The sequence below is a fragment of the Amaranthus tricolor genome, chromosome 3 (genome assembly GCF_026212465.1).
Source record: "Amaranthus tricolor cultivar Red isolate AtriRed21 chromosome 3, ASM2621246v1, whole genome shotgun sequence".
Taxonomy (NCBI): Eukaryota; Viridiplantae; Streptophyta; class Magnoliopsida; order Caryophyllales; family Amaranthaceae; genus Amaranthus; species Amaranthus tricolor.
The window spans coordinates 35039124-35063600 of record NC_080049.1 but is presented as its reverse complement, the minus strand read 5'-3'; the positions used below and the strand labels follow the sequence as shown (position 1 = coordinate 35063600).

The following is a 24477-nucleotide window of genomic DNA, read 5'->3' as shown; positions in this document are numbered from 1 at the left end:
TAAAAAAATATTAACACATATTAAAGAATATTAAAAAATCAAATAAAGAATACTAAAAAATCAAATAAAAGTTAAGAATATTAAATAATTCCCATCACCACTTTTAACTTAATATTTTTATCATTATTATTGTTCTTTTATTACAAGATAGGCTAATAGAGAGTTTATTGATAGAAATCAAATAAAATAACTTAATATTTTTAGCATTATTATTTTATTTTTTATCTCTCTCAAAGTTATTTTCATTTGCAACTCGGGGTTGTTATATATGTTAATTCAATAAAAAAAATCTTTCTATTTTAGTCACAAATTTCGAACAAAGTTAATTTTGTTTATCGTAATTTTGATATTTTAATAATGTTTATGGTCACCACGTATTTTTCACTAACTTAATTTTAACATTTATATTGTTTTTAGTATCCACATATTTCTCAGTAACTTTATAAGAATATTTTTTTAATAGTTGTGGTCTTTATATTTTTTCTACTAATATTTTTAAATGTTTATCGTTTTCACTTTTCCTCTATCATACTTATTATTCTATCAAGTAATATATCTATCATTTAAAATATTCTACTTTTTAAATTTATGTGAACAAAATTTTTTTTAACAAACGAAAAAAGTATTATATATGCATGGCCAATAATTAAAACAAAATCCGATTATCTTGGTGGCCATCATCGTTAGTTTTAAGTTAAACAAAATTTATTACACAATAATTTATATAAATCACTACAAAAGACAACAAAAATAATAGTAAATTAAATAAAACTAAAAAAATAAATTAATTAAAACTTTCATTATATTAAATTTTATTATATAAAAATAATGTATAAATTACACCATGGTTATTTAGTGAGACCTCTCCTTTAAATTAAATGCATCAAATTAGGTGCCACGTGAACCGGTGCATGACAAATTGAGCTCCAAGTGTTTATAAAACTCTCGAATTTGCATTGTTGACTTCTTCCTTCTCACTTTAATTCATCATTTTTCTTAATCCTTCTCTTTCTGACTTTCTCTCTCTACGCTCCACCATTGCAAGCCAAGAGAGAGAAAGCTCACCATGCAAATATGAAACTCAACAATCAAACACCATCATCTTCATCATCAAAACTAATCCCCATTATTCTCCGTTACTTCACTTTCTCTCTCTTCATTTTCCTCCCTCTTCTCTTCCTTTTCTATTTCCGAACAATCTCATCTTCCACTACCATAACCACCACAACTCCGGGTATCAGAATCCGACCCGGATACACATCATACGAATCCTACATTCAAAAACAACTCAACAAAACTCTTAACCCAAAACTCCGCCATATTTGGACTACTAGAGATTGGGATCGTAAGATCAGAGTATTTTCCATCTTTTTTACACAGTTGAAAAGTTCTTCGTTGTTATCTAACTCTTCAAAAGCGCTCTGTATTGGTGCTCGGGTCGGGCAAGAAGTCGAGGCTCTTCGTCGGGTCGGAGTATCCGACTCAATCGGTATCGATCTTGTACCATGTCCGCCATTAGTAATCCATGGAGATTTTCATCATCAACCATTTCCAGATGATTCGTTCGATTTTGAATTCTCCAATGTTTTTGATCACGCGCTTTACCCGGAAAAATATGTTGGGGAAATCGAACGGACGTTAAAACCCGGTGGGGTTTGTGTTCTACACGTGGCGCTTTCTTCACGGTCAGATAAGTATTCTGCAAATGATTTGAGTGGGGTGGATCCGTTAGTGAAACTGTTTAAAAGATCCGAGTTGGTTCGGGTTAAGAAGGTTGATGGATTCGGGTTGGATACTGAGGTTATTTTTCGGAAAAAAGAGTAATTTATAAGTAGGTATTTATTTTAAGTATATTTTCGTATTTAGTTCAATGAAAGTATTTTTTGACGGAATATTTAGTAAGATTATTATTATTATTATTATTATAAGGAGAAACTAATACAACGGTCATTGATGAGTTTTTGATTGTTTCTAAATATGCCTTTCGCTTTGTTTATTATATTATTATTATTCTTTGTTTGTACGTTAGCCAAAAAAATTTGGGTAGTTGAGTCTTTTGTTTCTTACTTTAAGAATAATTCGTAATATAATGATGGATGCTTAAATTAATTATAGAGATACTTTCTTTGCTTTACCATATATACTATTTTTGATTTTTTACCTAATTTAATATTTATTTTAATTTTTTATATATTAAATTAAATTATATACATTTAAGAACAATATTGAGTTTTATTTAGAAGTCCTCTCTAATGAAGTACTTCGTACCGGTGGTGGAGCAAAAATTAACAAATTTTACTTACGGTTTTAAAAATTAATATTTTTATAACAATATTGTATCTTTAAACACCAAAATATACAAAGTTTTAACAATATTGTACCTTTATATTTGCCAGTGATACTGATATTTTTCCATCCATTTGCAATTGAGCGTAAGTATTTCAAAATTGATGGAAATATTATATTTATATCCTGTTAATAGGAGTATTTATAATCTATGGATTTGTGTGTTTCAAAGTGAAAAATGATTGCCTTTTACGTTAGGAAAAGCTTTGGCACATTAATATATAAATAAATAGAAGTAAGATAATAAAAAAGGATGGATTAAATGAACAGACATCAAATTATGTTGTTCGTTGCTTTTTAATTACTCTAACCTTGTAAAGTAGAAGTATCTTATAACTATTACTAAAAACGAAATACTATTGGATCATCACTGCTTAAAATTAATTACGTGTTATAACCTCAACAAATTTCATTTTTTATGACTATTTTTTTTATTTTTGACTTTATTTTTTACATCATTTAATGTATTAGAAAATCATAAATTATTGGATATTTTAAAATGATTAAAATATAATATAATTTTATTAGGGTTTTTCTTATTTATACAATTGGTTATTTTTTTGTAATGATTAATTTTAATATGATTTAGGTTGTGACTATTTTTTATGTAACAATTATATTTTTCATAGAAAAAAATTATTTTTTTCATTTAAATTTTTATAAAGTAGTTTTACACATTTTTGTTTAAATTTTATTTTGAAATATGTTAATTAATAGTTATAATACTTTATATAAATTAATATAATTTATATCGAATATAATCACACATCGCACGGTTAATTATCTAGTATGTAAATATTTAAATGCTACCTTTCGGTTTTTTGGGTAAGACTACGGTTTTGAGTTGAATAGCCTGTAGCGAAACAAAATTTGATTCACCCATTTATCTTTTACTGCTATTGAAATTTATTTTTACTTGAAATGAAAATATATTTTATCAACTTAGATATGTCAATCTTTTTATTTATATTATAAATTTTTTATAAAAATAATCTTATTCATTTTAATTTTAATATTTTAATAATTAATAATACATATGGTTTTTAGTTTTCACAAGTCTTCCACCAATTTTATTTTAACATATTTACAGATCCCTTGTAATCCTCATATATTTCTCACATGTCTTTCACCGTTATCGAAAAATTATGAAAACTCAAAATTAATAAATTTTAAATCCAGACGATTTAAACAAGATTTCATATGATTATATTTTAACTTATAGATTACCACAACATTAAAGTCAATTTGCTTGATGAATAGTATCAAAGTCAACTATATTGTAACTTTGCAAGTAAAAAAAAAAAAACAGAGGAAGTACTAACTTTCTTTTAATGTTTATGGTTCTCATTTATCAAATTTATTGAATAAAATAATACTTTACATACACTATCTAAAAAAATTTTATTTTTCTTAATTATCGTAAATATTTTTTACGAGAACTTTATTAAAGAGCAAAAAGAGTGAATGGAGTATTTTTATAAAGAGACTATATTTTGTTTCATCAAACGTATTAAACATAAAAATAAAATAAAGAACTTACTGGAATTCTGTAGTACCATACAATCAACTTGCATAATTTATCTGGTTATTTTAATTAATTAAAATAAAATGAATTTTTATATTGTAATTTCTAATAAAATAAATATAAAAAGTGTCTATTGTTTTATTTAAGCATGTTCCCGAAAATAGATGGCAACAAAGTGCTAGCTGTGTTAGTATGGCAATAGGCAGCCAATGAGCCAAGATTTTTGGGGATGCTAATTTGGCATTGTTTTTTCCGATCATTCAATGGAAAAAGGTTCTCTATTTTCACTCCAACGGTTAACTTGAGTTCTATATTTGAAGGGTGGTTTTTGTTAAAGCGAACTACATAGTATATTCGTGTATTATGCTAGATGAGTTGGTTAGAATATTATTTTCCACATAAATTACTAAGATTCAATACCCATAAAGCTTATTTTAAAGCATTGACATCACTTTTTTTTTTTTTAATACTTCACTACTCGAAGGCATGTTTTGATTGTGCCAATTCCACCATTCAAAGGCATGTTTTGATTGTGCCGATCCCAGCATTCGAACTCATGATCTTTCGGTTAGAGATCAAACTTTTCGACCATCAATATAACAGATGACAATTGGTTGTCAAAGACATATCATCATCATACCCAGCCAGTGTATCCTACTCATAGAAAACTATAATCAGGGTCTGAGGAGGGAAGAAAGACGGCAGCTCATATCCATAGAAAGAGTGCGGTCAAAGAGTCCCTCGACTCGAAAAAGGTCTTTAGAGACATATATATTGTCGAATACAAATTAATTTATTTAAATTATGGACACTTTTTCTTTACTTCTTGTGAAAGTTAGGTAGAAACTAGAATACATATCATCTAGAATAACTTAATGAGAAACCCTTTTCTGTTCTTTAAGTCAAATATAAAATTCCAATATTTTTATTTTGAGAAAATCTTCTGATGAAGAGCATGTAATAAAGCAATAATCTAATTACATCTCTTAAGAGTCGATTGCAATCTCACGTCTTCTTAAACATGGTATTGTAGGCTTCTTAAACTAATTCATAAACTAATGATATTGTAGGCGTGCTTCAAATAAACATGGTCCTTTAGATGATTCCCTATTGCATTATGTTTGGCAATTGGCAGTGATCCGTTAATTACGCAATTAATGGCTTCCCAAATTAATTAATTTCTTCAGAACTGTTTGTTGTATCGTGTGTATATTTCATTGCTGACATCAACTTTTGATTCCCTAACGATAAGAAAGAAACACAAATTTAATTAATTGTTTCAAATTTAAATTAAAATTAGATATAATTCCCTGGTGAATAATTTTTAGCACCAAGTACAATCTAATAGGTGTGGTACCATGGTCATGGGACAAATTCCATTTTGACCTGTGCTAATCATGGTTAGAGGTGTTTATTGGTCATCAAGTTGATCACGAGTCAGGTGTTTTAAATCGGTTCAAAATCGAGTTTTGTCCATATTAGTTTTTACATAATTGTAAATTCATTTTTAAGTCAGGTCAATTTGGGTTCGGTTACAAGATCTGGTGAATATTGGATCATTAGATCTGTTTCGAACACCTCTAATAATGATCATATTGGCAAAGTTGAATACTCCCATTCACTTTGCCCACTATACATATAGGTGAACCAGGTAGAAGTATCGACAATCTTTACATAACCGCATGCCTTAAGACTATGAAGCCTTGTCTTTCCGAGCAGATGAAAAGTTTCAAGTGATAAACCATTATTATCAAATACTAAAGTTGAATTCATAGTCGCAACTCGCATACGCACGCGAAAAAGGTAGGAGATTATGACAAAATTTGGAAGAAAAAAAGTCCCTCAAAAGTGATCAAATTGATTCCCGAATATAATAGCTATTGAGTCAAAAAGAACAAGCAACTAAAGACGCTTACATGTTTGCTTGACTATCAGGAACAAACTCGGTAGGCTGACTCTCGTCTTGTGACTGTGAAGCCACCATCTTGTATCTGACCAAGCTTTGAAAGACTCATTTCAACTTATATGTGGATCGCTGATAACCTGCACAAAACAATTAGTCGTAAGTGAAATACCGCGGAAATTATTTGGGGTTTCCACAGAAAGGTTTGTTAAGCGACCAAAAGCGCACGTTTACAAACTAAAAAACTGCGCAAGCTTTGTGTAACAGACAATTTGCATTAAGAAGACGAATAACAAAATCAAGTTCTGAACTGCACTTGCAATATCAATAAACATATGATGCACTTGAATACTTGAAGAGTTGAGTTTAATCAAACCCATTACCATGTTTTGATTCCACCGCACCTTTAATTTACACTTCCAAGTGAAGTCATGGTGCTAGAACTGGAAGCATCAGTTCCATCTACTTCTTCAGAACTTGAACTAGATACATCAAAAATTGCCCCTGAAGAGCACAACCGTTTCTTCAATGCAGAAGTATTCAGAATTTTGCATCCAAAAAGGAAGATCTTCTAAGGCCAGCCTGATCCTCTTTTAGCTTTATAGGGTGATTCTTGGTCTTTTTATTGGGCTGAATCATCAAGTCTTTACTTCCAGAGGACTCGCTACCATCATCCTCACCTTCGGTGGAAACAATAGTTTTTCGGGGAGTGTGGGAAGCTTCAGGTAGGGTGTTTGTCAATTCTTTAGATACAGTTGAATGTTTGGCACCAAGAGGTATGGATGTATCGAGCTTTTCATCATTGATTACACTTTCTCTGCCCTTCTTTGATCCAACCAAGTGGTTTCCAGTAGATGGCCTTTCAAGAAGCCCTGCTTCAGCTGAAACAGCATTTACTTGAAAGTGATCAGTTTCACTGAATTCAACATGATGATCTTCACCATGTGATTCTTTCTGGCTTTGGGTATCATTAATCTTGCTATCTGTCAAAGGACCAGCTTCCTCTACCTAAACCCATGCAAAGAGGAAAGAGTCGGCCTTCATATAATCAGTTGAAGTTGAACTTATCAATCTATGCACGGAAATAGCATTTTTGTGTCTTTATTTGACTTACATGATTCAAAGCATGAGTTCTCGTCGTAACTCCAGAAGCCTTGCTTGAACCATTCAAATTCAGACAGGAAACACCAACATCTCTGTCACTTTGAATTACACTAATGGGTGCAGCTATTTCCTTATGTTTCTCATTTTGTTGCTCTTTCACAGGTGACGGTGGTGATACATCATCAGCATTTTTTCTACATTCTTGTTCATTGTTATTTACTTTCCTTTTCTTTGCAGTGTTCACTGACTCCAACGTAATATCATTCGCTTCTGTCATGATATCATCAGCCTGTTCCCCCTACCAACCAGAAAACAAAAGAGGACAGAAAGATTCAGTCTCCAGTTAATAACTTCCAGCTGTTTAATCTAATACGCGGTCCAGCGAACTAGCTTCTTTTCTAATTGATACTTACTCTTTCTTCAGTTCCCGTTGTTGGTTTATTTAAATGCTGGTTAACAGGTAGGCTCGAAAGCTGTTGTTCAGCAACAGGTTGCTTCTTTAGCTTCCTCTTCTTAGATTTGCCACTTTGAATCACAGATGCTGGGGTAGCCATTTCCTTAATTGGTTCATCAGGTAACTCTTTCACAGTTGATAATGGATGGTCTTTCCCCGGAACAGCTTTCTTGTATTGGCATCGAATTAGATTTTCACTAATAGTTTCTAAACTTTTTTCAGGCTTACTTATACCCACCGGTAGGATAAGTTCTCCACGTACATCCCTTTTTCCATCTGCTATTCGACAATCTAATGGCCTTTTACTATACAAGTCTCGGTTTTCTGTACCAAAGCTTTTACCTTTTTTGTTTTTCCTTTTCCGAACAGTTTTCTCTGATTTCATGGGAGCGACATGTTTCTCGACAATATTTCCTCTATCAGGTAGGTTCAGTGACTCGTGTTGTGACACGTGTTTCGGAACATTGTTTAGATACAGCTCTGGAACCTTGGTTGTGTGTGATGGTAATGCCTCTTCAGTAGTCTTAATAACTTCTCTTCCAGTTTTGTAAATGCCATTGTTAGTGTCCAAAGATGCATCAACAGCATGGGTTTCATCAAGCTGTTGGCATCCAACTGGTGGTGACGAGTTGTCTTTTCCTTTTTTGTTAGCATTTTCAGCTATTTTCAAGCTGGCACCTGTTCAACAATTCCTCTAAGGCTCAGTTCCATTAGAAAAAACACTTCCCAAATTTTATTGTTTGAAAATAAAAAATCAAAACTGTAGACTGGGATTCTTTTCTCCCCCATTTTCCTCTAAAAGGATGAAAGGGATAGAAACATAGTTGAATTATTGACCCTCTACACCTCATTCCAATTTCAACTCAAGTTCCCCCTCTATTCCTCTAAATATGTGAGCAGTTACTTTCATAAAGCGAAGTTTAACACTTTTGATTTTGATTGTTTTGCTAATTTCAATAGGTTTCATATAAGATTTACCATTATCAATTTCAAGCTTGCCTTGTCTTATTGTCCTACTTTTTCTTACTCTCAGAACCCATGTTTGAAGCCGCACGAGGCTGGACAGCTGATCTTGAGCGCTTAGATTCATAATGATGCCGGGGTGTGTAACAGACTGGCCAAGACAAAATCAGTGTATTACCAAGATCAGTAAAGAACACCAATGTTGGGCAAGTTCCAGTCCGCCTCTAACTCCAATTATTATTATTCCCAATCCAAAAGCTATCTAAACATTACAAGGCTGACTTTTATATAGCCTTAGCCCAACAAACAAATACTAAAATAATTGTTGTCCTAACCAACAAAACAGAAAGACTAACTGATGGTAAAATGTTGATAATGCTCTTTGACCCGATTTATCACAGGATGCTGGCTTAATGTGATTAACATCATAACGAGTATGGGGAGAAATTTCTAAGTGCTTACATATATCAAGGTTCTGAGCCAAAGCCGGTGCCCAAATATCAGCAAATACAATCCATGAATCCGCTACCCCATGAAAAACAGTTTTAAGAAGCATCGTGTCTGAAAGATGATAGTATATCCCTTGATGTTTCACCTAAAAAAAGGATAATACACACGAATCCATAACAAAAGTTCCAGCACGCACACACACATTACACATGGGCTTGCACACATCATCATCCATGGATCATGTGCTACATATATTAGTCCTCATCAATTAATCACAACTCACAATTTAATAAAAAAAATCATTTGTAACTTCATCCTTCAGCACCAAATTTGTTTTCAAAGGAAACCTTTTTAAAGAGGAATCCCCTTGTAACACATATACAAACACACAGATGATTTGTAAAGGTCAAAAAAAATCCAACAGGTAGTTTAGTTGAAGTATTAAACATTACCATAAGCTTTCACAATGTAGAAAACGGAAAAAGAGGTTAGCTCAACTCCTTATGAAATAGCTCAAAGGAGATTAGCTAGCCCATTAAGAGCGTAAAACATAGAATAGGACTGTAACGTTGTTTTAAACATTTTGCCCGAAAAACTACATGTTTCGATGGACTAGGCCAAGCATTCACAAAGCATATGTCAGGAAAAGTTTGTGCCATTTTCTGAAAATTTCGTTGATCATAAATTGAATTAAAGTCTCAAGATAAATGATATTGAGGGTAAACACTATAGTTATTAAAACAATTGTATGAAAACATGATTAATGGAAGACAAGAAATACCAAAAGGGATTTGATTGTGACTGTCCCGCAATCAGGAAAGAATTTGTAATGCTCAGCAGCAATTTGTTCTGCAACCACAATATATAAATTAAGAGTAAGCAAACTTAATGCTCTAATTTGACATTTTCAAATGCATGTTCTAGGGTTTAAGTAACAACACAACATTGGTATTTGGTACTGTACTAGTCCACATGAACATAACATCCCCAGAATTGCAGTTTGTAAGTAAAAATAAATAATGAAAGAAAAAATCCCAATAAATAGTTACTTTCAAGAATTAGTGGATTTTTTTTTTTGCATAAATAATTTGTATTCATAACATCAACATTTCAACATTTCATTACCCTATTATATAATTGTTACTGATGATAAAGATGCTATTTCTGATTTCAATTTCACATAAATAAATAAGAAGTTGAATATGATTTAACAAGTCATTTTAGTATGATTTAGTATAATCCAAAAACAAAGAAGTATAGGTCTTTGCCGATCGGTATGTATAATTTGTATTTCCGAAGAATAATTGTTAAGAACATGCGATGAATGATACACATTTGACGACAAAAAAACCCTAAAATGCAGAGATAAGCAAAAATGTTATTGGGTTTTGCAAACCCACAAGAAAAACGCAGTTTACAAAAAAGGGTAGAAAACGCAGTTTGAGTACATAAAGGGGTATTCAACAATACTTAAAAACGAAGAAATTCAAAGAAAAGATGAAAGATTAAAAAAAAATAAGTGTACGTTTGAGAGAACCGATAGAAGAAAGGGAGGAGACATAGACGGCGAAATGAGTATCAAGATCGGTGTCGATGAAGACTGCTTTACGTTCTTCCGCTGGCATGACGGAGAATTGTTGTAGTTGTTTGGAAGTTGAAAATTTTTCAGGGTTCTCCATTGATAGACCTTCAAAGTGCAAAGGACGCACTGAAAAATTACTTCTGTAGTCCTTTCGTATAGAAATATTTGGTAAATGATTTTTTTAATTTAATTTTTTATTTATTTATTAATTAACTTTTAATTTTTAACTTGTTAATTGATGGAGAAGTAAAAAATATTATTTAGTAAATGTCTTTTTAGCTAAGTAGCTTCAATGCCAAAACGTAAAAGACTTTTACTTTATTGGTATACTTTTTCTCTACTAAATAGTCAACAATTAATATCGAATATTATCAAATATTTTCCAAAATAGGCTTGTCCATTTAGCTTAAAAGCCAACAAACACATTTAGTACTTTTAACTAGTTAAACAAATCAATGAAAAAAATCTATTTTCCAAACACTCTAATATATGCTTAATTGAGAGTATGTAGGTAGCTAACATACATTTTCCCAATAATTCTCACTAAAATAACGCACTTCTTATAAATGTGAGATTGCTACTGATATTAAAATATAATTATGAGAGAAAATATCACTATTAATAGTAATTTCAAAGGAACAAATTATAAGTGATTCATAAAGATTAAAAATAGGCATAAAAACTAGGCGAATTTGGTCTCCTTATGAAGCCTCTTGGTACGAATGGTAATGAAATATTGAAGAAGAATCCAATTGAGCAAAGAATCCGGAACCAAGCTCATTAGACGCCATTGTAGTGCATGAGTCCAGTAAGGAACACAGTAGCTGCTGTTATGACCCATCCATTTTACACTCGCTTTGCTGTACTGTTCCGGTGACGGAACAAAGAATGATGATTTTTTTATGGATGCCATTTTTGTAGCTACCAGCAATGGAATCTGCACTTAAAATAAATTAAATCCCCAAATAATAGTAAATATGTACAACTTACTTGTTAAGCTGATATGGGAGAAAACAGTATGGACAGAGATGCCATTCGTTTCGGAATTACTTTTTAAGTAAGGAAAAATTAGCGTAAATAATATAATCTTTAGTTAATTTCTATATTATAATACGAAATTTTGATTAACCATGAATAACACCAACTTAAGGGAATTTTTTCCTAGAATAATATCAACTTTAGTTTATTAGCTAATTTTACCATTTTTTTTATATAATCTCTTATAATTTAATTTTTAACATGTTAGTGATATTTTAGGGAAACACCCCATAAGTTGGTATTATTCATAGTTAATCAAAAATTGATACTACTCCGTCCTCTCTGAATTGCGTCAAAGAGAAATTGGTATATTTTTAAGAAAGTAGTAATGAATGAAAAGATGAATGAATTGGGTGGATCAAATTAAAAGAGTTAAAATGTGTGAATAAAATTAAAAGAAAGTGATGAGTCATTCTCCAAAACTAGAAATGATGCAAATTAAATGGAACAGAGGGAGTATTATTATTGAGAAATAAAAAAATATATTGTATTATTCATGGTAATTTTCCTTTAATTAATTTCAATCAAATCTTCAGTTTTGATATTATGTTAAAGTAAATTAGACTTATTCTCAATGCTAGCATATAATCGGGAAATACTATGTAAATGTACTTTATAGAATAAAAAAATGTCATTCTAAAACTATATGACAATGTAAAAAGGATATAATAACTTATAAAACATGTACATCATCTTTAATAAATGTGGGAAAAATGATCCAACATTACTATGCTAGTAAAATAGAAGATATGGGCTATAATGTGTAAATATGTTACCTGACACTGAATATCGATTCCAAACTTCTTGTATTCCAATGTCAAGCTTTTCGAGAACATAGCGATATATCTGAGACAACAACACCATTTAGTCATAGTATTTAAGAAGTAAGTTGGGCAATTCAAACAATGAGGAGGTATCGTAATTATGACTTTCAAAGAGATTTACTACTAAAATTAATTGGCGGTAGTAGGAGTTACTCATTATGTTTATTAGTAAAGTAACATATCCGAGCTTAGATAATGGATATAGTTTACTCACGTGAGGTGATGATTGATGATTAATTGATAATAAATAATTAAATATGTTTAATTTTAGTAGATAGTCGATGAATAATATAATAAATGCATTTAATATTTATATCATCATAATTAGGGTCGTTCTGTTTATTTTTGGGCCTAAGAGCAAAAAAAAAAGGACCCCTAAATACTTAAGGCATAACAAAAGATATAATACACCTTTTGTTTTTTATTTTTAATATTTAAATTACTTTATAAAAAAAACACTGAGAACTCATATTACTTAGCAAAAAATGTAAATCATATCTAAATTTAATTCAAATCAATATCAGTAGTCTGCTTTGTCCTTACTAATCGATGACCATGATTATAACTACCTTAAGTTAATACATTACGGATAAATAAAGTTTTTTCGAATATATTCTCCTCTCTTCCTTTGTTAAATACATGTAAATGATGATAGAAAATTCACATTTAGTCTCAAGAATATATCATCAATTAAAGTAAATTTGAATGGAGTAACTAAATTGAGTTGGAGTGACTAATATTTTCAGCTTGAAATGAGGTAGGTTCATTTGATGTGATTGAAAGGTGCACATAAGTAATGTTATTGTGAATTACGTAATTCTATTTGTCAGTTGTTACGGAAGCTATGAACTAAATACCACAATTCAACCCAAACATGTATAGAAATTACAATTACAAAAAAAGTATTCGATATACATTTAATGTCTATCATAAATGATTTAACGACTTTGGTAGTTTAATATTTATGATAAAAGTTCAATTATTTAACTACTTACTATGAGAATCAATTCCACCTTCTTTCACTTTTATAGGTATGAGATTCTCCAATTAGCCTTATGAAAAAAAACATTTATTTATAATAAATCAAGTACATAATAATAAATAATGATTTCACAACTACTCAAACCACTTTCATTGGAGTGGAAAATTTTTGTGAGGTTTTATTTCCTCTAGTAAAAATCCAAAAAAAACATGTAAATATTTCAAAAAAAACTCTAAGTGGGTCAAAAATTTTGGGATTTCTTCATAAGGACTCTACCATTCAAAATAAAAACTAAGAGAGTAAAAAGAAAAAACAAAGTAAAAAGAAGTAGAAGGGAGAAAGTAGTAAAGAATTTTTTTTTTCTCATTGATGGAATAAATTAGATTAATAATATTTCCTGGTGGGAAAATTTTTTTTTAGTCACCATTGAACTTGAATACTCTTTTGTTCATGTGAATTTAATTAATTCATTTTACTTTTCTATCATAATGTTCATGTAATTTAGTGTCATTTACTTTTGTAAGAGATCGTCTCTCGGAGAGACAAACTCAAAACAAGAAATTTATACTCTTATTTTCTCTTTAATTTATATTAATTAGATTATCTGATCCATATATTTAATGCGTCTTTAGTCCTATAATGCAATATTAAAGCATTAATGAAAACATAATTTTACAACCAATCTTGTTAAACATAAAAAAAAAATTCATGGAATCTTATTTCCATTGTTAGTTTAAAAAATGGGAAAAAACTTACGCTTTTGTAGAACAATAAACGGAAAAAAGAGGGTAAGTAGGAATAGCACCAGAAGATCCAGAACCGACATTAACAATAGCCCCTTTCTTCCTCTTCAACATACCAGGAAGAACACCTCTAGTTACCCAATTTACATTCCCAATATTAACATTTAATACACTACACAAACCTTCCAATTTCATTTCATGGAAATATCTTGTACCTTCAATTTCCAAACCCACATTATTAATCAAAATCCCAACATCCATATCTTCAATTTCTCTATTAATTTTGGCTTCAATTTCCTCCCCGCTAATTTTCTCAAAATCAATAATAATACTCTTAATCTTGATTTTTTCATATTTAGCCCTAATTTCATTTGATGTAATTTGGAGTTTTTGAGGGTTTCTACCAACTAAAATCAAGCTGAGACCTTTTGAGGCTAATTCAAAACAGAGAGATTTACCAATTCCATCAGTTGAGCCAGTTACTAATGCCCATGACCCATAATTGGTTAATTTCTTGGGTGATCTTATGAACATGAAATAAACCCATTTGATGAATTTGAGGATTTGGATGAAGAGTAGAAACAATCCTATCATGGAAATTGATAAGATAAGGGTTTCATTCCAATCCATGGTTAAGGACGCCATTGTTGAAGGCTTGATTGATGTTAGTATTATTATATAAGATGCATGTGAGTTTTGATTGAAGTTTTTTATTGGGGAAGTGAATGGTTATTTTCTTGCATTTATTGGTTTCAAGTGGAATAAATAAATAAATGTACATTTGATAAATTTTGGTAAGTACTGGCACATGGTAGTTCCTTTCATATTCTTTTCTTGTGGAGTAGTAGTTTTTTTTTTTTTTTTATTTTTTTTATTTTTTAGTGGAGTACTAGGTTTAGGTTTACTTATATTCAGTATGATATATGACCCATTAAATAGGGCATTAAGTTTGTCTGTTGTTGACATATCCTTTTGGAAGTGGTGGAGTGGAGCATTTGGTTCATGATATTTATTTGGTCTTAAATTACGGGTCATATGTAATGGACCAGTCCATACTTAAAGAACTGTCTTTCAGCTGTAAAATAGATGGTTTGATCACTACTACACTTCCCATCGCCTTTTAGTCTCTTCCTCTTGCTTTGTATACGTATAATTGACTTTAAAATTATAAGTGATCACTTTAAGATAACATATATATGTTAGATCATTTCAATAAAAATGATCTTATCAATAAATCGTTTCATTTGAGAATTTATGAATCAATTTCTTAAGCTTGAAAAGTTCGGTTGATAATGTTATTTGCCATGAGAAATCGAACGATATAATCATTATCAAAAACTAGATCAAACCGTATTAGACCATCCATCCATTTGCATAAGCGTTGTTCTTAACCATATTAGGCCTACACAACACGACTCCTCTTAAGAACATATACAAATTAGACGACTATGAAAATAAACCCAATCACACCTTATATTTAATTTAAGTCCGCGTTATATACATCATAAATAATTACAAATTTAATAGTTGTATATCTAATTTTTTTTAACTATATAATGTAACAAAATAAAATTAATGTTCTTAATTTTTTGTCAATAATTTTTTATAAAAATATACAAAATTAATGTAAATTAGTACAATAAAAATATAGGGCGGACAACTATTAGCTGGTACTGGTAGGTAGTTATGGGCGGTCAAGACCTCATACTCCCACTATCCATAGTGGGTAGGACTTTTATACACATATCCGCCCACTATAGACAACCAAAAAAAATGCGCACTTTTAAGCAGCGGAAGGGTGAGTAGGTGAAGCTGTATTGTAAAGATCAGGGGTATCGAAGTTTCGGAAGGAGCAGGAGCCATAGTTAGTGGTTGGAGTTTCACTTCTAGAACATTCATCATTCATGATTTGTCCTACCGTTATTTCTGAAGAACTGCTAAAAGAGATCCTTTTATGGGGTCCAGCTTGCCATAATCTCTGCAATCTCTCCTTCAATTCTCCGAATAATTCATTTGATACGCTTGATTCCTTCAACACTTCTGCAACCTGCTTTTGTTTAGTTTAGAATATGAGTTGAATACTTGAAAAAAAAAAGTAGTGTTTTTTGGGAAAAAAAAAAAAAAGAAAGTGTTTTTTATATTTGAAAAGTTCAAATTCTGTTTTTTTCTAATGAGGTAGTATGTGATAAGAAAAGTTATGTAAAATAAGCAATAATAATTACAAACTATTGTAGATCCATTTGCTCAAAATATTCCTAATAAGTATTGGATATTTTTTAATTAAATAATCTCAACCATTAATTTTATGCTCAATAATCCCAATTAGCTAGGTGCATTACAAGAGAAAAATTGAATTTAGTTTGAAAAGTACACCCCATAATTTGGATTATTATGAAATACAATCAATTGTTAGAAAAAATTAGTTCAAATTATTAATGTTTATTTCCAAATATTTAGATCTAACCTGTGTCATTGTTGGCCTTTGATCCAGAGAAATACGTACACAAGCTGCCGCACAAATGACCATTCGATCCATCTGATCGCAGTCATAAATACTTGTCAAATTTTGGTCCACAAGAGCTTCAAAGTTTCCTACTTCTAATCCTTCCTTAATCAATGGCTCAGCCTGCAATCATTTGCATTAGTTTAAATTTTTGGTTGAGTTGGTTTCATAAAATGAAATTAAAATAATCAAGTACACTAATATCATTATGTGACTCCCACCTAAAGTGAGATGCGAGAGAGTCGGATATACGCAACCTTACTTACTTCTGTTTGACACAACTTGGTAGATAGTATCATGTACAACTTTACATATATACAAAATACACATGATTCAATAATGAGTCATTTTGCTAGCTATGATACATTATAATTCAAAATTAAAAATTATAATAAATCTTTAATAAGAAACAAACGAATGAATAATAAGTACGTACTAGACAACATTTTAAAATTGTTAATGAAGAAGTAGAAGGTAGATGGGAAGTTGATTATTTACCCAGTACATAATATGTATCTTCTCTGTGGAATCTTGTAAAAGAAAAGTTGCCCTCCGACCAGTGATCAACTCAAGTAGTATAACCCCAAAAGCAAACACATCTGACTTCCTTGTCAATTGCTGACTTGCAAAATAGTAAGGATCTAAGTAGCTGCACTTACCAAATATAAAGTAATTAATCATATACTCCCTTTGTCCTCTTTGATTTACATCAAACAGAAAGAGAGTAGTTTTTAAGGATGTAATAATAAATGAAAAAAACAAATGAATTGTGTTGATGAAATTAAAAGAGAGTTAAAATGTATAGATGAGATTAAAAGAAAGTGATGGGTCATCACCCTAGAATGAAAATGATGCAAATTAAGTGCGATGGACCAAAGTAAAAAATACTGCAAATTCAATGGGACGGAGGGAGTATATTGCATCAGTATCTAAAAAGTATTTATGATGTAGTACTTGGATTTGAAAGTCAATCACTATATATTACTTCTTCCGTTTTAAAATACTAACACTATTTATCATTTGAGCTTATTTATTTATATATTGCAGTTGATGTGTAAGAAAAAATATAGTCAAGTAGCTTAGAGTTTTAGTTTAAATCGTCTAATTTCCATATTTTCATGATGATATTAACTTTCTATAAATAATTTGAGTTATGCATATTTTAATATTAATGATTAAAATAACGCATTAAATTGCGTAAAAAAAGACAAATATAGCAAATATAATAAAACAGCGGCCGAAGTATAAGTTTTTGAAAACATTTTATCCATTTTAATTTATTATTAGGTTTGAAAGCAGATGGTAATTTTGAAATTAGTTGTTGGTTTATATCAAAATTTAAATCCTTCAAAAACCAATTGCTTTTTGAATATTCTTTTGTATATTCTATTTACTTTTTATTAAAATAAAATCAGCAGCTCCAATCTCATATTAGTTTAATTACCGTATGAAATGATTGTATTAAATGATTAAAGTGGTTGACTTTATAGATTACTCGTAGAAATCAAATGAAAGTTTCATCTAATGAGTTTAAATATATATCAAGATTGAAATTTTATTCCCGATTACATTTAAGCAATAATTAATTTAGTCAAAAACCACCTAAATCCAGAAATGAATTTTATGAAATTCTAAAATGGTTGACTTTCGTAGTCAACCACCATAAGGCTAAGCGTACATAAAATATGGTCTCACCCTTCTGATCCCTTAACTATAGTTGTCATGTGTGTTCGGCTTTCTGGAAATACTTTGGCTACTCCAAAATCTCCAACCTAATTTGCAGAAATAAATGCAAAAATTCAATAATTATTAGAATCGAAATAAAAGATTATACTCTTTAACACTTTTTCCTTGAGTTTACACCCTAAAACTCAAAATGTTCTAATATTTGAGTTTTAAGGTGCTACAAAGGAAGATAAGAAGTAATTAATTAATTAAGTTTAGGTATATTACTCGAAAATATATATATATATATATATATATATATATATATATATATATATATATATATATTTTGTATGTTATAGAATATATAATATATTATAGCCTTAGCCATCAGCTTAAGCTTTTGGTTGATCGAGTTAGTTCTTTGATATGGCATCAGAATTAAGTGTGACAAGAGATCAAACGTTCGAATCTGAACGACTATCCTTCATTCAAAGTTGAATATTCAACGTCAGGTATGAGGAGAGTGTGTGCCACATTAACACTTCTAGCTTAAAGGACTCTCGTGTGAAGAGGCGTGTTGTAGTGTATAATATATTATGGGGCCTCAACTATCAGTTTAAATTTTTAGTTAAGTTGATTATTTAACAATATGTATGTATTACCTTGAGATTAAATTCAGAATCGATGAGAATGTTAGTTGGCTTTATATCTCGATGTATGATTGCAGGCTCCTCTATTCCACATTGATCAGATTAGAAGAGGAAAATGATTAATAAAACATTCGTTAATTATGTTGCTTCAAGTATAAAACGTAATAATACTATCATTAAGTATTTCATTAGGATGGAGCATATATACTCGACATATCTAGCGATTACACTTATTTTTATTATGGTATCAAAGCTAAAAATAATAGAAGATTAAGAGTTTAAATCTCATCCAGATTAAATGTAAGGAGCATAACGAAGTATATATTGCATAAATCAACAGTCTAAATTTTTAATTGATTCTTTCACAATAAGATAAATACTAAAGACCAATAAAGACATCAATTTTATGCTAGTAGGTATATATTGTGATCGAGAATCATATTTAGGACTTTTTTTAAAATGTGTTACTTGCTCTCTATTTAAGATAAAAATCGATTTTATTTCTAGATATTTATTTTAATCATAGTTGTATATGCTTATGTATCATAGCCCAAGATGGTAGAACGTTAACTCACTCTCATGCAGGAACGCTAGAACTTCTGCTAGGCTAATTGCAATTGCCATTCTCTTTTCCCAGGACAATTTCTGACCGTAGCCTGCAATTATATTCAAAATATTTAAATTAAATGAAAAATAAATATGTTTAGCACATGTAGAAATATAATTAACAATAAGTTATAATTGCCATTTGGTTAGAGGAAAAATGTTTCTCTTAAAAACTATTTTCCTAAGTATCCGACTGTATATGATCCTTAAAATTAAGGAGTATCAAAATTAATTTATATTGTTAAATTTTGATTATTTTAGTTTTAATTTAATTACATTTTTAGATCTCTAATAAAGAATCTATATTTTCATAATATTTCATATATTAATTAATTGGACGATTAAATACAAATACGATGAGACTCTTCTTATAGTTGTCGATCGTCTTATACAATTTTTTTTTGTGTAAAATAAGTAAGGGCCAATGATGGGAATAAACAATGATGAAGGAAGCTTACCATGTAAATGATATTCCAAGGTTTTATTAGGCACGTATTCGTAAACCAAAATACGCTCGCGTAGAAAACTGCAATAACCTTTTAAAGAAACGACGTTATGATGGTTCAGATTTGCAATGGCTGCAACTTCTGTGTTAAATTCAGTGTCACCTTGCAAAGATGTGTAAGCATTCAGCCTTTTAACTGCCACTTTTGAACCATCAAAAAGGGTTCCTTCATAAACATTCCCAAATCCTCCTCTACCCAAAATTTTCCTACTTGCGAAACATGTCGTAGCCCAAACCAACTCCAACATTGTAAATTTCCTCGGATGATCTGCATTAATAGCAGAAAAAATTAACTTTGTAAATTTTCATTTAGGTACTGTAAATTTGATTGACAATATAAATTTATATATAAATTTATATATTTTTGTTTCACGTTAAAATATTGTACGTGTTAGCAGATTATTAATTTCCACTAACTTTATAAATATATTTTTTGTTGTGATCCTCATATTTTTTTCACTAACTTTCTTTTAATATATAATTAATATTTATGGTCTTTATTTTTTCTCTATCAAATTTATATTAATAATAATATATTCACAACTTTTAATTGAGCTGATCTATTGTATGGTATCAGAGCAATATTTCTTAATTCCCTTGAACATTCCTTATAAGAACTTCATTAAAGAACGTAACAGAGGGAGTAGTATACAATATATTCTTGCATTTCAAGTTTCAACAATCAACTTAAACTTTTGATTGTATTAGTCTCTTGACATGGTATCAGAGCAACCATTTAAATCTCAACCACCCTTCATTTAAAGTAAAATAATTAGTGTCTGGTATAAGGATGAACTATTTTAGAGTACATAGCATATTCTGATAGCACAACCATCAATTTAACCTTTTGGTTAAGTTGTTTCCTTGACAAAAATATTAAAATAGTTTGTCTCACATCGATGAATTAAAGATGATATGCACGTTGTATATGTTATTAGAGCTCTTCCTCTCATTGCCACAAGTATCTCCTTGGCTTATGAAGTGTGAGCACCTTGTGTTTCCACAATTAAATACTCACATTGACAATAAGTTCAGCTTAATTTTACAAGATGGACTGTCATGACTTAGTTATATTTATCAAACACTCGACAATCATGAGTTAGCTTTAGTGGTTGAAAAATTTTCCTTTTAATTGTGAGAGGGTTAGGTTCAATTCATCTACTACAAAATGATTAATTCTATCTTTTATTATCTATAAAAATTCTCTAACCTCAAACACACACCTTGAGATTGATGAGAATGCTCCCGCTGCTTGCAATAGCGAAGTACGAGATAAATGGAGCAACATAACAACAAACCACCCACAATCACCACAAGTGCTATAATTGTAATAGAAATTCCATCATCCCCTACAATAATCAGTGTGATCATTTTTACATCATGTTAGAAAGATTAGATTTTTTTTTTTGTCATTTGAGTTATCTAGTAAAAGTGACATTTAATTCTCTATTGCTCACAAGTGGCGTATTATGAGGAAAAAATACCACTTTTATTAGCAAACTCAAAACACAGAATACTTTAAATTGCATTTAATACCTTTAGAATGGGGACTAAGGTGTGCGTAAGGATACAAATCAAACTGAATATAACAACTGGGTAGGAAAACCATGGGAGTATTCCAACCATCCCTTTGCCTTAACGCCTGTCTTAAGCATAGTTCACAATTAACTCCGACAATGTCTTGCCTACATTGTACGAGGGCGCGCAAAACCCAATCAGACCCCGATAAGTTGGACTCTCCCTTCGCGAAACCACTAAGATTTCCTACATAGGCTACATTAGAAGCCTCGTCAATAAGCCCATTCATCAACCTATCAAAAATTGTCTCCTCTTTCTCAAGAAACCTGAACCAAACAATGCAAAAATAAATTTGTTGCTCTTTATGCTTATTATTATTATCCATAAATGAGTTGTCCAACATTAGAAAAAGAGGAGAGATATGTTATTTTTATTAACTTAAGGAGTAACTCCACTCCTACTACTATCAATTGGTTTTAATAATTAGCACTGAACCTCCTTTGGTTTGTATGCGGTTACCTTTTCTCCTTCGGTTGCTTTCTAAATTTAAACATGGTATTAGAGTACGATTTGTTGTTGGGTCTTTATGACTGGGCATGAGGTTTCTAACCCTTTTAATGGGTTAAAATTCGACACTTCTTGCCTAAATAATTTTTGTATCAACGATAAAGCATATAAGCTATCTTGAAGCTATAATCATATATTTAACATTTTGATTGAGTTAATTACTTGATAAATTATCTTTTATTATTTACAAAATCAAAAATTCAATAACATCTAAAAATACTATTTTATGACACCCTCACCATCATTATGATCATCATACCTAGTGTATCTCGTTTATAGGAATCTATGATCATGGTCTAAGGATGGAAGGAAGGCGATAACTCATATCCTGGCCAAAAAGTCCCACAACTCGAGACAAATCTACATTTTACGACACCCCAAAATTTTTTATATTGAATAGACTGAATAAAGAAAAAAGTTAAATAAGAATCAGATTCTAAATCTTATTTAAAAATAGTAATATTTGCTACAACCCTGTTATTCTTTACAAAAAAACTGCATACCTGAATATTCCTGAAAAGTTATAGTGTCGATGATTGGGAGTAACCTCAAAGTCTTGAACAGAAAACATATCACTCCGATTGGCATACCTCAAAGTACACTCCTCATACCAAACAATCCCCTCCTTAAGCAATCGACATCGCTGCAAGACACTTCTCGCAGCAGCCTCGACACATCCTCGGCAAGCTCCGCCGGTGACATCTCCTCGACAATAAGATAAAGCGTAGATTTGATCAACGCTCTCCTCGCCGACGCTGAATTTCGAAAAGCCGTCCGGCGAAATTTTGGTTGGGAGGATGTTTAGAAGAATGTTTGTAAGGTTTGATTCAAATGTACTGCCGGAAGTGTATGTAAATTTACCTTTTGGACAAGCATATTGTACATATCTTGGAACAATATCTTTACTAAATGAAGTTTTTGGAAGGATAATTAGTGTACTTAGGATGATAATTAGGCTTAAATTTGTCATTATTAATTTTAGTAATTGGTATTATTATCTAAATGAAATTTTTATCCAAAGTATTAGACGTAATACGTTGTTTGTGTTTAATTTTGGATTTTGTATAATTAATTTTTACATAGCTGTTGGCGATTGTTCCAATTTTATATTGATTGCGTATTGTCCCCAATGTTGTATACATTGATTTGATTTTTAATTGTTTGGCTAATTATTACACTATTTCAACCCTTTTGAATTAGCAAGAGAAAATAGATCTATTTAATGAAATTGTGAACATTTTGTAACAAGTGAAATTCAATTGTGTTGATAAAATTTAAATAGAGATAAAGGGATGTTTGGAAAATTAACTTATAGAGCAATTTTAGTTTATTTTGATGTAAATAGAGAGTTGGGTGGTCAAACCAGCTAATGCTAGTGTTTGGATAAACCAGCTGGTTGAAACAAATTATTGATATGAATAAGCTGTTTTTGAACAAGTTGCTCATAGTAGTGGGGGGTCAAACCATCAGTTGGTCAAATTAGCCACTATAATCAGCTATCAGCTGTTTGCCAAACACCGTCAAAATATATTCATAAGATTTTGAAAAGTAGTGGGTTCATTCCCAAATAAGAAAATAATGTAAAATGAATGAGACAACACAAAATATAAAAAATGAATCGAAAGTGTTTGACAAATTAGCTTATTGAGCAATTTTAGCTTATTTTGATGTAAATAGAGGGTGGGGTGATCAAACTAGTTAGTGTTAGTGTTTGGTGAAATAGCTAGTTGAAACAGCTTATTGATATAAGTTGTTTTTGAATAAGTTGCTCATAGCAGCGGGTTCAAAATCAGCTGGTCAAACCAGTTAATAAAATCAGCTGGTCAAATTAGCCACCATAATCAGCTATTAGCCGTTTCAAACAGAGGGAGTATTTGTTTTACCGTCTTTAATTTATAAAATATATTATCTGTTATTTTAATACTTAAAACGACATTATCTATTATTCAACATAAAAATGTAAAGAAACAAATTAGGTTGATCTTGCTGGCTGTGTGTCATTTGTGACGGTGAAACATTTGACTTTGACTAAGAAATTTATTTTTGAGTCAAGAAGAAAACAAATTAAGACTAATTGTTTTCACGGAAAATAATTTTTGTGAAAAATATTTTTGCAATTAAAATATAAATAAATTTAGTTTTATTTTGCTTGGTTTGATGGAAAGGAAAAGAGAAATGATAACAATTAAAATAATTAAGAGCAGATCAGATATTAATTAATATGAGATTGGCATAGCTTTACCAAACTTTTTATCATATGGTTCAACTCTAACTATCAGATATATACTTATTCGGATCTAATTTTGAATCATTTTTTTTAATCTCAAGTTTTTTTATAAATCGATTAGTATTCAGTTTATCAAACCATCCATCAGTTAATTCTACTTATGAGACCCTTTTTTCATCATCATTTTTATAGTGCACTAGCGTAGAAGTGCATGCAATGCACGATTTTTTAGCATTGACATATATAGACATATAATATTAAAAAATAAATTCAGAAATATTATGCAGTAGAAACATTCAATTTTGACAGTGGTATGTGT

The 24477-nt window shown here is 30.4% G+C and overlaps 4 protein-coding genes across 7 annotated transcripts; 1 reads left to right on the top strand and 3 right to left on the bottom strand.

Annotated features, from left to right (window-relative positions):
* The first annotated feature begins 964 nt into the window (after positions 1–964).
* LOC130807722 (uncharacterized) lies at positions 965–2096 on the top strand. The gene has a single exon (XM_057673044.1). The coding sequence runs from the start codon at positions 1075–1077 to the stop codon at positions 1822–1824; it is 750 nt and encodes a 249-aa protein (XP_057529027.1). The 5' UTR covers positions 965–1074; the 3' UTR covers positions 1825–2096.
* A 3029-nt stretch (positions 2097–5125) lies between these two features.
* Positions 5126–10663, bottom strand: LOC130807720 (uncharacterized). 4 transcript variants are annotated; one of them, XM_057673040.1, is made up of 7 exons: positions 10271–10643; positions 9527–9594; positions 8758–8890; positions 7292–8010; positions 6889–7176; positions 6158–6782; positions 5126–5914 (listed from the first exon to the last, which is right to left on the bottom strand). In XM_057673040.1, exons 1-6 carry the CDS (start codon positions 10422–10424, stop codon positions 6315–6317), a joined length of 1830 nt encoding a protein of 609 aa, XP_057529023.1. In that variant the 5' UTR covers positions 10425–10643; the 3' UTR covers positions 5126–5914; positions 6158–6314. The 4 variants fall into 4 exon arrangements, with proteins under 4 accessions (XP_057529023.1, XP_057529022.1, XP_057529024.1 ...); XM_057673039.1 differs by having other exon boundaries at positions 6179–6782; XM_057673042.1 differs by lacking the exon at positions 5126–5914 and having other exon boundaries at positions 6640–6812; positions 10271–10663.
* Positions 10664–10794: 131 nt separating this feature from the next.
* LOC130807721 (very-long-chain 3-oxoacyl-CoA reductase 1-like) lies at positions 10795–14761 on the bottom strand. Its single transcript, XM_057673043.1, has 3 exons — positions 13928–14761; positions 12142–12211; positions 10795–11264 (listed from the first exon to the last, which is right to left on the bottom strand). The coding sequence occupies exons 1-3, from the start codon at positions 14557–14559 to the stop codon at positions 11010–11012; spliced, it is 957 nt and encodes a 318-aa protein (XP_057529026.1). The 5' UTR covers positions 14560–14761; the 3' UTR covers positions 10795–11009.
* Positions 14762–15383: 622 nt separating this feature from the next.
* Positions 15384–22901, bottom strand: LOC130808580 (proline-rich receptor-like protein kinase PERK3). Its single transcript, XM_057674037.1, has 10 exons — positions 22435–22901; positions 21383–21690; positions 21070–21195; positions 19800–20114; positions 19311–19391; positions 18748–18818; positions 18113–18189; positions 16916–17066; positions 16379–16540; positions 15384–15961 (listed from the first exon to the last, which is right to left on the bottom strand). Exons 1-10 carry the CDS (start codon positions 22899–22901, stop codon positions 15698–15700), a joined length of 2022 nt encoding a protein of 673 aa, XP_057530020.1. The 3' UTR covers positions 15384–15697.
* Positions 22902–24477: the final 1576 nt, after the last annotated feature.

Excerpts from the sequence above, each read along its gene's own strand:
- LOC130807721 (XM_057673043.1), bottom strand. The coding sequence starts at position 14,559 with ATGGCGTCCTTAACCATGGATTGGAATGAAACCCTTATCTTATCAATT. Across the intron at positions 12,212-13,927 it reads GTTTATTGTTCTACAAAAGC|ATATATCGCTATGTTCTCGA; the intron begins GTAAGTTTTTTC and ends TTGTTGTCTCAG. Across the intron at positions 11,265-12,141 it reads GAATCGATATTCAGTGTCAG|ATTCCATTGCTGGTAGCTAC; the intron begins GTAACATATTTA and ends TTTTAAGTGCAG.
- LOC130808580 (XM_057674037.1), bottom strand. The coding sequence starts at position 22,901 with ATGACAAATTTAAGCCTAATTATCATCCTAAGTACACTAATTATCCTT. Across the intron at positions 20,115-21,069 it reads GCATTCTCATCAATCTCAAG|ATCATCCGAGGAAATTTACA; the intron begins GTGTGTGTTTGA and ends CTATTAATGCAG. Across the intron at positions 19,392-19,799 it reads CTTGGAATATCATTTACATG|GCTACGGTCAGAAATTGTCC; the intron begins GTAAGCTTCCTT and ends ATATAATTGCAG.
- LOC130807722 (XM_057673044.1), top strand. The coding sequence starts at position 1,075 with ATGAAACTCAACAATCAAACACCATCATCTTCATCATCAAAACTAATC.
- LOC130807720 (XM_057673040.1), bottom strand. The coding sequence starts at position 10,424 with ATGGAGAACCCTGAAAAATTTTCAACTTCCAAACAACTACAACAATTC. Across the intron at positions 9,595-10,270 it reads TTCTATCGGTTCTCTCAAAC|AACAAATTGCTGCTGAGCAT; the intron begins GTACACTTATTT and ends TTGTGGTTGCAG. Across the intron at positions 8,891-9,526 it reads TCACAATCAAATCCCTTTTG|GTGAAACATCAAGGGATATA; the intron begins GTATTTCTTGTC and ends TCCTTTTTTTAG.